Source organism: Clavelina lepadiformis, chromosome 5 (genome assembly GCF_947623445.1).
Source record: "Clavelina lepadiformis chromosome 5, kaClaLepa1.1, whole genome shotgun sequence".
Lineage (NCBI taxonomy): Eukaryota > Metazoa > Chordata > Ascidiacea > Aplousobranchia > Clavelinidae > Clavelina > Clavelina lepadiformis.
In genome coordinates, this window is record NC_135244.1 from 17,193,161 (window position 1) to 17,206,886 (window position 13,726).

At 35.4% G+C, this 13,726-nt stretch overlaps 2 protein-coding genes across 4 annotated transcripts; one reads left to right on the plus strand and one right to left on the minus strand.

Moving 5' to 3' along the window:
* Window positions 1–134: 134 nt before the first annotated feature.
* LOC143459816 (uncharacterized) lies at window positions 135–5,724 on the plus strand. 2 transcript variants are annotated; one of them, XM_076957104.1, is made up of 6 exons: window positions 135–719; window positions 860–1,105; window positions 1,314–1,438; window positions 2,235–2,348; window positions 2,523–5,411; window positions 5,501–5,724. In XM_076957104.1, exons 5-6 carry the CDS (start codon window positions 4,907–4,909, stop codon window positions 5,566–5,568), a joined length of 573 nt encoding a protein of 190 aa, XP_076813219.1. In that variant the 5' UTR covers window positions 135–719; window positions 860–1,105; window positions 1,314–1,438; window positions 2,235–2,348; window positions 2,523–4,906; the 3' UTR covers window positions 5,569–5,724. The 2 variants fall into 2 exon arrangements, with proteins under 2 accessions (XP_076813219.1, XP_076813220.1); XM_076957105.1 differs by having other exon boundaries at window positions 2,523–5,135.
* Window positions 5,725–6,155: 431 nt separating this feature from the next.
* LOC143459815 (uncharacterized) lies at window positions 6,156–8,550 on the minus strand. Of its 2 annotated transcripts, none has more exons than XM_076957103.1 (5): window positions 8,368–8,550; window positions 7,817–7,915; window positions 7,374–7,687; window positions 6,662–6,743; window positions 6,156–6,567 (listed from the first exon to the last, which is right to left on the minus strand). In XM_076957103.1, the coding sequence occupies exons 1-5, from the start codon at window positions 8,479–8,481 to the stop codon at window positions 6,496–6,498; spliced, it is 681 nt and encodes a 226-aa protein (XP_076813218.1). In that variant the 5' UTR covers window positions 8,482–8,550; the 3' UTR covers window positions 6,156–6,495. The 2 variants fall into 2 exon arrangements, with proteins under 2 accessions (XP_076813218.1, XP_076813217.1); XM_076957102.1 differs by having other exon boundaries at window positions 6,644–6,743.
* Between the last annotated feature and the right edge of the window lie 5,176 nt (window positions 8,551–13,726).

Sequence of the window (13,726 nt, forward strand, 5' to 3'; positions counted from 1 at the left end):
CTCAATTGTTATTATATACATATAGTCTGTAATGAACATCACATAAAACCTTTAATGGCAGGGCTAGACATTGTTTTGAGAGATTAAAATGCAAGTATAAACAAAAGTACAAACAATTTCTCTAAATTATCAATTCTTCGGTACATTTTATGCAATGTTTCAAATTGGAATTGTAATTACAACAAAGGTTTTGGTGAGCAATCTCACGCGCACAGTCCTTTACGAATGTATGGAGACAACACACAAAACCCAAGCAATGCCGTAACAATGAAGCCGCATACTTCTATGTACGTTGGTAACTATACAACAGCTATACAGCAACTACGTCGTAACACTAGGTGGTACGATTGGTAATATCATGTTACGGTTTAAGAAAAGAAATAATGCTAATTGAATCCCTATATCCTTAGAAACACTCTACAGGAAAACAGTAAAACGTTAACGTTGTTGTTTACAAACCTGGAAGATATAGATTATAGAGCATGCAAGGAAGAATAAAAAGTTGTCAAAGTTTCAAAGCTCAAAAGTTCTAAGAGGTTTCTCTTGATCGTTTGCTGGCCGTTGTGTCAGATTTTCTGTGTTTGCCATGAAAATGTCCATCAAAAATCATCTAACATTCTTTAACACAAAATTAATTTTTTTGTTTCTAATTGGTTGCGGAATCATTGCTTTAGGATTTATCTACCACTATATAGCAAGAATAACCGAGCCGTTGACAGGTGCGATTTTTAGATTTTGTTATAGGATATGGAAAGTTTGTTTCCTTTAAGCTGATGGCAATCCTTCCAAGTGTTGTCTGAGTTAAAATAAACTTAATCTTTTTTTGGTATAATAAGTATGATTTTGCTTGTTTTGGCAGCTTTGAAACAGGTGTCGGCGTTTGAAGAGTTTCTTTATTTAACGCAATACAAGTGCCAGGCGACGTTTAAAAAACAAGTTTCTGACATTTTATTGCCTAACATATGCCAAGAAAAGGATTTTTGGCCCTACGGGAGAAATGCCAAGTACAACGAATGTCTTGTTTATTCATTTTTAACTGAATCTGATTTCAACGTAGAGAAAATACTGGGCCGCTATGGCTGTGAAGTTCACGTATTTAATCCAAGTAAGTTTTTGAGCATTTTAGTACGAAACCGGTGAAGTAAATAGACACTGTAGTTAAAGCGAACGAGTTTAACACAAAAGATATCTATGGATAATTTAATCATTAAAACAAGACCGGTGTAGTGTTTTCAAGAAAAATGAAATTATTGGTAAACAAAAATACTTATAGATTATTAAACTGCTTGTTCTGCTGCATTACTCTGTCCCAGAAATCGTTGCAGGAGAAAGCAGGAAGAATAGCCTACAATAAGATTTTACCAAACTACAGATATCTTACAGCATGCCAACAACAGTGATCGGACTAACGTCTTGTCTAGAAATGTGATGACTTTAGGTAATCATATTTAGATTGTAGACCTACGGCTTAGTATAGCTTATGCAAGTCCAACTCTTCAAGTTAATATAAAATATAAGTAACTGTTTGCTGATGCAGCATCTGCTTGATGTCCTTTGCAAGAAAAAGTAGCACGATGCTTTGGCAGAATGGCATTTAGTGTAGAGAGTGCTGCGTGATGGGTTTGAGTGAATTGTTCGAGTCCTTAATGAGATAGATATCGCTAAAAAATGGAATTCATTCCATTTTGCTGCCAGATGCACTGCATATTTTGGCCCAACATCTTACAATTTTGTACCGGTTTACATCGGCCTAGTTATAGATGTAATGTAACTTTTCATTTCCTTTTATTCAGCGCTAACGCGTGTATAAGAAAGTGACTGTTACTTTCATAGGAAATTAACATATTGTTTATGGTTGTAATCGATAGGCTCACATCAGAAGCACAGCACATTCGATAAAGCTTGTTTTGCGATATTTTGCTGTGGTTGAGGTGAAGTTTTATACAGCATTGAACTTTCCACGCGTTGCAGAACTTCACGATCGAAAACATTGTTATTTCAAATGTCGTCATTAGTGATATTTAACCAATCTTTGTCGATTTAGAAATTATTTTTTAAAAAGCTGCAAAACCTTTTCATCCATTTGAACAATTCACAAAGGAGATGTTTAATCTTTCATAGCGTTTCATCCAACCTAGCATACTACTACTTAATGCCACCATTCAATGAGAAAAACAACATGTTGAGTTTAGCAACTCCACTCTACTTTATAAATAGGCCTACTATTTTGATAGAATCAATCCGACGGAAGCTGAATCACAGTATTAAGATACTTGACCACGTCACATTTGATGTCGATGGAGTAGGCAGCAGTGTGGAAGACAGTCTGGTGTATATGTTGGAAACTGGTAGGCCTTCCCTATATATCACAAAAATCAGTGGCCACAAGATGTTGTTAGGACGTTGTAAAGACATTCAGCTGACCTTATTGTAACGAAGTGTGCCCGTTTTGAATACAGTGGTTAATAGCAAACAAAAGTAGGCATAAATATTATTATCCCAAAGCTTGTTTGTTTGTTTAGGACAAACGACTTGCATTCGCCAGCTAACGGTGAAGTTTCGTCTTCAAGCCGGTATAACACGCAGCAACATAGTCAAAAGAATACAGATGTTTCGCAACACTTTGATAACGCTCTACACTGTCGGCTTCAGATCGTTTGCGGTGGAAGATAATATAGAAAATGGAATCAAATTTAGCCAAGCTCTTGCGTTCAGCAGAAAAACAATAACGTTAAAAGTGAACTATGTTAATATGAGACTAGGTTTGTGTAAGACAGCTCTGTAAATGGAATTACTACAGGCTACCTTAAACTAATTCTAAGTCACTGAGTGAAATAACCAGGTATTTCTGAGGTTTTGGACGGAAAACGGTTTGTTCCTATGACAATCAATTTAGTTTCACCATATTTTGTATTTGATCGTTGTATGCGAAACATATAGGCTACTTCGCTACTGCAAGGCAAATAATTAACTAAAGGGCGGTTTTATAAATCTTTTTCGTGAAAATACCAGGATTTAGCTTACGCAAGTTTATATCTCATGCGTTCAGTGGACTTACAGTGAAAAACATCGGTAGCGACAGCTTGGTGCACAACCTTACGTAAGTCCCGAACTGCATTCTTTCACTCCTGGAATCTTCGGGCTGGCAAATAGTTTAAATCACGTAATAACTTAATAAGAATTCTATCTGAGAACATTCAGTAATTTCTTCAAATTTCTTTGATACTATGTTGCCTAAACTAATCCAAAGTATTAAAAGTATTCTAAAGTATTAAAATTTTTGACAATATACTACCTGAAAGTGCCTCTATAGTTTGTATGAGGGGTTACGCCGAAGTAAGTAGCCTTTACTATTGGCTTTATTTCTTTTCTTTCGTGCAACTTCACAAGAAAATAAACAACAAGAATTGGATTATTAGATAAGACAAATGGTAACATCATGGCCAACGTTTAAACCTTGATATCTGCAAACAACCATGCAAGAAATAGGCCTATATAGTGGTAGTACACCCACAAGGTTTGTTTTTGAGGCAAATAAAAGCTGGATATAGGCTACGAAACAGTAGGAAAAAACAAATCACACTATCATTATTGTTGTATTTTCTGTGGGCAAAATGTAGTTTCGTGATAACAAACATCAACATTGATCGTTATAAACAGAGCACAACTTGAGGACCGAAAAATTTTTTTCGTTTATCAGGTCATGTTTATAAATTTTTAATGTGGTCTTAACACTTCGCCGCAAACCACGTTCCTTGCAGGCTGAAAGCAGTGCAATCCTATTATAGACTCTGGTTTGAGACAAAGAAAATCTATTTTTTTCTCTAGTCGGTTACGCAACAACCAATACAAAACGTAACCTATCTACTGAAAACATGCAAGAAATTAATCAGCAGTGAACCGGTATGTTGTATCTTAGAAACCTAATAGCCTAGATTATACATCAACCTGCGACATCGATCAGTGGAAAAAACAAACCAGGTATGAATTTGTTTGTTGAATAAGTGATGCTATCAGCAAAAAGACACGGTGACACTTTATACGAGCAGGCTATACTATTGAAAAAAAGGGCAGATCTTTATAAGGTAGGCCTATATAAGTTATAAAAAGTGATTTTTTAAGTTTCTTAGCAACTATTTAGATTCTTATTGCCATAGTATTTATATATAAGCAACTATTATATATACTTTTAGCAACATAGCATGCTTATGATTAATTTATGTGCATATAATCTATATGGACGTCGCTGAAGCGTGCTGCAACATGCAAAGAAACAAAAGTAATGCGGGAAATTGGAAAATTATATCAAACAATCAGATGTCGGAGAACGAACCCGTAGAGAATCGATAAGAGCAGCGAAAATTACGGTCAAGTGCGAATAGGCTAATCTTGTAATAACAATTTTACATTTGCTTTTTTCGCTTTTGAAAATTGCAATTATGCGCATGACGAAGCTTATAACTTATTGGCTAATCAATATACAAGATTAATAATCTCAGGTTATGTCGACCAGTAATGCATAATATTTTCCAGCGTACATAAAAGAATGTTTTTTCAGATGCATGCCGACCTGCTAGGTGTTACTGTATATATTACATAAAACATACTGATAAATTGCCTAGAATTCAACCTGCAAGCATAGAAGAGAATAACTTTAGATAAACAATATTCGCATCTGATGTAATCTGGATAAGAATTATGTCATAAAACACAATGCAAATTAGTAAGGATAGATCCCGAAAGACGTTTGATGAGAAATAGCAAGGCTATTGACAATCGTGTGCCAGCAGTGTAAACGTTTACAAGGTTGACAAATTGCAGTTTGCGCACAAAGTGAAAAACGGCAAACCCATCAAAAGTTTTTTTTAACAAGACTCAAACAACTATTAACTTAAGAGACAGTTTTATGTCAAACGCCAACCAAGAGATGTTATCTGACGAAGTGTGCAGCGTTTGCGGCAACAATAAAAATACCAAAGCAATCAAAGAATACTTTGCTTCTTCATCAAAGTATCCTGTGATGCAAAGTGTTTCGTCGGAGAAGAGATTTTTTGAAAGAGGAGCGTACTCTTCCACAAACGAAGCTGACCTGCTTGAAAAATTGATGATATGTAGATCAAAGGGCGAACCGCACGGTAAGCAATGTGAGGTTGAAACTTTGAGTTATACTACGATTATACGTCAACCGACTTCCGGGCAAAGTTATCGAATTAAGAATCAACATACGATCCTCCCGTTGAGTTTTCAAGTGTCTACGGTTAGTAACGGGGCTCCGTGTCCGAATTCGCCAAAAACTTTCTCCATGAGTAATTTTGATTCTTCTGCTACTCTAAAATCAAAGACAAGATTCTCATTTTGTTGGGACTGCTTCGCTTTTCCCGATCGAGGTGACTTTGACTCAATCGATCCAGGTGTGACATGGCGTATGAGTTAATTAAGTTTCCTGTAGTTGTGACGTGGTTAGCGTTAAATTTCATAAAACATTTAAATTATTCCGCAGACAGAGAGTTTGATGAACATGACTCGGACCTAAACTTTTATTCTGAAGAAGAAGGAAGCATTGAATGAACGAATCGTCGTAAACTGAAGAGAAAGCGTATATCCTTGTTACACTACTGTGGTGCAAATTTATGTTCGTATTCATATAGGCCTGTAATAAATGTGTATTTGTCGGCGGCTTGCGTATATTTCTTCATTTTAATATCAAGTTTTTATGATTTCTGATCTATTGTAATTTAGGCCTACAGGGCACAATTTCGACGTAAAACGAGTCGGTCACAACCATAACACGGCCTTAAACGTTAAGGCCTTACATCGACCAAATTAAGAGTTACAACTCGCGATCTCCTTCGAAGCAAATACAACAAAAAACATTTTCTTTTGATCGGACGATAACTTTGAAAGCATATTATTACACTGCGCTTTGTAGAAAGTCTTAAAAACGCGTCGTTTGTAGAACAATAAACTCTTAACAAAAACACTATCATCCATTGTACGAATAACACCTTTCCTCCAAAGCGAACAGAAGGCCACCGTTACCGTTCATATAAGAGAGTCTGTGTTTATACAGGTTATGATAACCATTTACACTGTACTTTCAACACTTTCTTTTAAACCTACACATCAAGCTGAAAGAAATGGGCATTAGACGAACGAAGTGTTTGTTTTGTTTACTTTGCGAAGTGGCTAAGACATGGGAATTGGTAAGAGTTACGGTAGAATTGCCTCGCGGTAAGCACAGTAAATAAAATGAACTTATATAACACATTTAAGTTTTTTTAAAGATATCTTACATACGACTTATCAATCACAGTGCTGTGGTAGTGTAGTAATGGGTTTTTGGAAACTTGTACGTTCATCAATGAATGGTACAATGACTTTCTATGTGTCTACTGGGGCAAGCGCAAAAATCTACTGTTACAAAAGCATAAAAGTAAAACTGGTTGATTGTCTTCTGCACAGCACAGTGAGGCATTTATCACGTAAGTGACATCATCATCCACCACGATATTTCTTCAGCTGCGATTTCATCGTCTCGGTCGCAAGCCTCATCGGCGTCTTTTCCTCCTAAATTGTAATGAACATCTTTCTTTAAATGTTATATCAAAAAAATTGCTATGCTTAACTAACACCGGAATGAAACCTGAAGCCTCTGTATTACCCTGTTACGAATGGAACAATCGGCACCAGCTTCCAACAATAAGCGCGCATCAGCAAGCCTATCTTCATCACAAGCAAGATGCCTAATAGTAAGAAGAAATTCCATTTTAATTTTAAAGTTTGAGAAATTCTACTGGTTTACTTTAATTGGACAGCATTTATGACATAATATTAATTCCTGTTTGAGCTGCTCAGTTCTTGAATCCAATCATGCACGAGCTTTATCAACAACTACTGAACCACAATCAAATTAACACAGTCTGCGTAGCGTATAACCTAATGAAAATCTAGGAGCTGAAATCAGGTGCGTAAGCACAAACACATCAGCGATTACAGTAGGCTGCTGTTCTTTAACTTGGGACGTAAATAAATTTAAGGCCATAGCCAGGGTTAATTTTTTATGGAGGCATATATGTTAATTAGTCCCTGACTAGACATGTTGTAAAATACTAGAATTCCAAAAATTTTATGGAAGCAAGTCAATTATTTACCTCAATGTAGCTATGGCCTAGTTTGTAATAAATCTATATTGTGTTACAGCTTTTCAACTAACTTAAAATGAATAGTTTATTATTTTCTCAACACACAGAGTAGCAGTTTGCTGCAAGAGCAGCAGTTGGCTGTAACAGTATTAACAGTATTCTCAAACAAATGCAAAAATGTTTAAAGCTTAAGTTACTTAGATGGGAACCAAAACAAAAACCCAGACTTACAGTGGGGTGTTTCCTTCTGAATCCTGAGCATTAACATTTGCACTGTGAGCAAGTAGGAGTTGTACTAATTTAGTGTTCCCTTTTGAGGCACATCGGTGAAGAGGGGTAGCCTCATAATTGTCTGAAGCATCTGGGTCTGCTCCACGAGCAAGCAATGCCTTGGCAACTTCCATTCGATTTTTTGAAGCAGCGTAATGTAGTGGGGTCTGGCCGGTATTGTTTTTGCAGTTAATTTTAGCACCACGAGAAAGAATCGTTGTGAGAATGGCTTCATTCCCAACAGAAGCAGCTATGTGAATGGGAGCCCAATGACTCTGAATATTTCCATACAAAGAAAGGTAAACGTAAAATTTAGAAAGTTTCAAAAGAGATACAATAAAGATGCATTTAAAAAGTAGGTAGTCAATCATAACATGTTGTTAAAATAACATTAACTGGCTTACATCATCAATGCTATTAACACTGGCACTGTTGTCAACTAAAAAATCAACAATGTCTCTCTTTCCTGCTGAAACAGCCCAATGCAATGGTGTACGATCTGTCTGTAACACAGTAACAAGAATATTTTATATGTTCCTAAATTTGGTTGTCTTTCTCTCTCACATTGCAATCCAGTTCATCCTCTCAAAAGGGTTTTGGGACCTAAATTTGTTTCTTAAATATAAAATAACATTTGTTTCTAATGATAAAACTAATCAACAACTACTAAGTATTATACTGATTGTAAACAACTTAGAATTTCAGAAATGTTTCAATTTATTCAATTGGAAACAAGCCAAAATTGAGCAAAATTTATTTTCAAATAAACAAATAACACGTACAGTTATCAGCTATGTGCAAAATGTTAAACATTAAAACCACAAAACAATAGATGCACTTTAATGAAATGCGAATGCTGAAATTCCACTTATATATAGACTAACGAACAAATCTTGAAAATACTTCCCAAGCAAGCACCATAGGCTAATAAGCTAGGGCTGCTAGGTTTAGTTACCTGATCCTTAACATTTACAGCTCCTGGATTTTCTTTAATTTTGTATGCCAACAATGCCATTTGACCATCATAAGCCAGATTGCATATTTCATTGTCTGAGACCCCAGCAGACATTTTCTAAAATGCTAAATTTCCACCACCACCTTACTTAAGAAAATTAATTGCTAAAAAAAAAGATTCCAGTTTAAGCAGTAACAATATCAATAATCTTATCAAGCACAACTTATGCTAGATATATAGCTACAGATTTTTAACTTAGTATTTGCCTTCATTACCATGCCACTAAATGTATCTTTATAAGTCCTTTTTTATTAGCTGATTGGTAGTTGCCACACCGCATCAGTATCTAATTTAATATAACTTATTTTCTTAGATATTTTTGTGCTGGTCGGCACTGTTTTGTCATTTTTATAATTTTTTCTCAACTTGTTCATTGTGTGTAAGGTTTATATTAATTAAGTTAGATCATTTGGTTACATTATTCTTGCACCTTACAAGTCCTGGAGCTTTGCTACTCTTTCTTGCTCATTGTTTGTTGGTGGATTTGTTATTTTATCACGCTATAATGGTTACCATTTTATTTTTTGTTTTTTCACACACAACGACAAAAATTAAACAACACAATACAATATTTCAACCATATTAAGTGCTGATTGGTATTAATGATCAGCATGAGTCGGTGGGTGTATCATATCTCAGTGGCTTGGTTCTTGTATAAAAATTCATCATGATGGTTGTGCACTATAGAGCCTGACCGAAAAGTACAGTAGTTTTTGACAAGAAGTCGTGCGTCTAAACACGCAAATGTTGGCAGATGACGAGCACTGAAGCCTCAATTCTTTGTATATTTACTTTAAATTGGCGTACAAACAACCAGTTTTACTTTAGTTATTTATTATAAATCGGCGTACTGCGTGACATATTAATCAATCTTGTGCATACAGGTACAACACTTTCCACTATGGCACTAAACTAAAACCCAATTTATAGCAACAGAATATTGTCTTATTTCTTACAACACCGCAACTGCACCACTGTCTGGCTGTTAGTTAACAGTAATAATGTTGCAGAATAATTTTAACCCAAGCTCTTGGGACTTTGACGCTCGTTAATTGTGAACCATAGTGGAAAGTTGGGCACGTGCACGCACAACATTTTTTACCAAGCAAAATCTGGGCTAGAATGAAAGTGAACAATCACAGGATGCCTTTTTATACTAGACCACAGCTACTCAAATTGTGACGTCACCTGGTTACGCACTTGTATACAAGACCGGCAAAATGTAGCCTACGCCTGAATTCTTATATGCGCACACGCGTTTTACGATTCAATAATAAGACTTAGCCTAAACGCTCAACAGCCAATACTATTAACTATTAAGATCTAAGCTAATCTGATTGATATCTTTTATGCGAATACAAGTACACTTGGGCATCATTTATGTACATAAAAACGATTAATGGTGCAATATAATTTGGGCTACCCTTGCGCAGTAAGCTGAACTCCCATACCGTAAACCATAGAGGCCTATATTGCTAACTAAACTACCACAAAACGCAATCCTAGTGGATTACCTTATTAAAAACTTTTAGTGGATAGTGAGTAGTGACCACTAGAGAGCAAAGTTCTTACATATATTTATATTTATTTTATTTACATATAGTATACTTATTTTCTGAATGTCGGCGAAGTAGGCAAACTTATTTTCAAAAAAGAACACTTTCCTGTTTTCACTTCACGACTCCCGTGCGTGATCAGCAATAATTGAACTTATCGATAATTATGTTATTCAAGTTTAAACTCTAAAAACATTCTAATTAAGGAAATACTGTAAAATACCGATTTTACTGTAAGTTATTGTTCCCTTGTAAATCACATATTAAGCACTCCTCGATAACTTATACAGTACTACTAACTTTTGAGTTCCAAACGAAAAATCTACCTGACTGTCTACAAAGCATTTACATTAAGCAGAGGATTTAATTACCATTCACGTTTTTATTCCTGCATTGAATTTTTCAACTTTTACAATGAGCAACCCATAAACTAAATCACAAATGGGATAAAACTTTTACTATCTGCACTCTGCATACGATGTTTTTTCTTTTCTGCTATAGTCTACCGCACTGTAACCCATTTGCAATGATTATGTTTGAAATGTAATATTTTTTGCCATTGACTGTGTGGAACAAAATGTACAATGCTAACCTCGTTGTAGGCTGGTCAAACAAGAAATGTGAAAAATATAAAAAAGAGATTTTAGAAAGTTTTCTTAAACTTCAAGGATTCATTGGAACTAAAAAACGAGGTTAAGAACCTTTACGAGAAATTAATTCCATTGTTAATCATAAGAGAATATTTTTGCTCCAGTCACAGCAGGATTTCTAGTGCCGTCCTTCACAGAGAATCGTTGAAGACAACCACAAAAGAACCCGTTATTTTCACGCAAGTAAAGAAGAAAAATATTTTCCCCTCCGAGAAATGTATAGTTTCGGTCCTGATCATTGCACGTTAATAACGATAGTTTTATTAGCACAAAATAATTCAGTAAGTTTTAAAGTCAAGGCCTATTAAAAAAATCTTAAATGGCCCGTGTATAAATCGTTTCTATAATGGATTTTTGAGGGAAATCCACGCAAACGAGTACAACTTAGTTAGGCATTTAACTTGAGTCTACCTCCAGTTTTCGAAATCCATCACTGACAAATAGGCATAAATGCTGTGTGTATGATACATGACTTGCAAAAGTTAAGATAAGTTAATATTTAATAGCATTTTTCCTGTTTTCTACTACTTTTAAACAAACGAATTTCGCAAGATATAAAAGCATATCGTTTTGTTTCGTGGCCTTTGCAACTTTGACTTTCCGAAAACTAGGCATTCCATCTGGGTTTGATCTTTGATGGCTATGCTGAACTTTTAACGCATGATCTCTGGTTCGTCGAATTATGCAAGCACGTCTTATCGTAATACAAGTTTAGCACTATACTTTAGCGTCGAATGCAAAAGAATGAACAACATAATAAGAATTGCAAGATATAGTAGAGTCAAACCTATCATATATGTTCAAGAAGATCACAACTTATGCAGTAAAATAAATCACGTTTCAGATGTTAGTACGTAATGAGTTAGTGGTGCAGTGAACGTTGATGTTGTCAAATTCTCGGACAGATAGCGGTAGGAATATGGCGAACTTATGTTGTTATAGGTTAATCCGAGAGGTATATGTTCAGGTATATGCTACTGTTAGAATCCTTGCTTAAGTTATATAGGCTATTAATTAATACATAAGCTCATCTGTGATTTATTGGAGACTACTCGTTAATTGTTTGTGAGGATTTGTTTTATTGTGCTATTACCATAACAGTTAGCATCCTAACTTTCTCTTCGCGCAGTTAACGGCGAATAAACAATAAACTAATGCCTCGAGAGCTCAAAACGTGGTATAAGTTTAGTAGAAAGTTTGGACAAATAACAAACAATCACGCAGCAGTTAAAATGCGTACTTTTTACACAAAACACAAAGAAATAAAAAGGGCTAACCAGAGACAAATAATAATGCTTTGTTGGCCACCTTTGGAGTAGGTTACATTAAGCGAGAAAACTGTGCAAAAGAAAAACCTTTCAGGCCTGAACAACTTGGGATCTCCAAGAGGCCAGAATATCACTAATAACTGCCTTAAAAAAAATCTAAAGAAGACTGTTAAGGATGTTTTTCTTAGGTCAGTGTAAGGACTAATTTTAGCCTCTGCTTGGATTGAAGCTATGCTTATACCCACAGGTCGGCAGTCGGTACTTTGAAAGTACCGTCGATTCCTGTTATATTAGGTACTATTTCAAAAAAGTAGTTCGGTACTTTGTCGATACTCGGTACCGGTACTTTTTGTGTAAAAGAAGTTGCTGCAAATGCATTGTTTGCGGCTATTGTATGCTCCCGGTAAAGATTACTCCAGGCCAAAATATACGAGACGTTAATCGCTTGCAATTGTACTTGACATTTCTAGATTAAAAAAGATCAACAGATGCTAAAATTTTGAAATTATCACGTGAAAGGTACCAAGTAACGAAACCGACAGAAATTTCTTGAAAAAATTAATTTGGTATAGAGATTTGGTACTTTTTTCAAAGTCATTGACATTTTTCAAAAGTACGGACGGAACCGGTATCGGTACTGCCCACTTATGCCCATACTATAACAAGACTTGCATCAATCCAAGGATAAATTTTTGATACTATAACATACTTAGCAAAACTTTTGGGCTTAATAGACGTGCTATTATTGTTAACAGCACTTATTACCCATTTTATTTTCGGGTACGTTTTAGCGTTGGCCTTTCGGCTTTGTCGCTTTTTTCCGTTTATTAGTTCGCCGCATGTTAGTAATAACCGGCTTTATTGTTTCATCCCCGTTGCACTATTGACATAAAATAAAATGATATTGATTGGCAATGGGAAAAGTATCAAAATTTGTCTAAGTATTGTATAAGTATATAAATATAATGGAAACTCACAGTAAACGTTACTCGAATATTTAGCCTTAGATGAAATGTTTCATCTTATACCTGTCACAGCGCCAAGAAATCAAAGATAATATGCTACAATAGACATCGTATAACCTTCCACTAGCTTGGATCGTTGAGTTTTGCATGTGCCCGCCATGTTCATTTTTTGGATAATTTGTGCAGAGTGACTATTTCTCCACAAGTAGCTCACGCAGCTCATAGTTAAAGATAAGCGGTTAGCCTAGGAGAATGGGTAAGCAAAAAGTTGGTTTAAGCTATTTGGAGTTGAATTGTAGTTAGATTTAGATTGGAAGGAAGAATTAGGTTACTAAGCCTATGTTATAACATTAGCATGTAATTTAGGTTAAAAAAGAAACCATGAAAAAAATAGCTTTGAACGATTTTTAGGGCCTGGTGATGATGTGCACAACCAAATGGCGTCACAAGAGTAGTTAGGGTCTAGTATACTATGTATTCTGTGGTTGTGCACCTGCATTAGACCCGATTTTTGCGTCTCCTATATATTTCTGCACATTGACCTGAAGGTGAATGGAAAGGAGTTATGAGGTAACAGAGAAAGAATTTTGACGTAATATTCCTCAATACGCGATTCGGATATGAGAGTGCCAAGTAAAAGACACCCCGACTTTTTTTGGTGAAATAGTGTCAGCCTAATTTGTGCTTCTAAGTTGTAGGCTAGGGCTGTAGGGTGTAGTTTGTTTATAGGTTTAGGTGATACGTAAAACGTTGCCAGACATTCCGTAGGTATCATATATAAAAAAAGATATTTCAGTATTTTGCAGATTCCTGGTTTAAATATGCATTATACGGTAGCTTCTATAAAAATTTCCCTAATT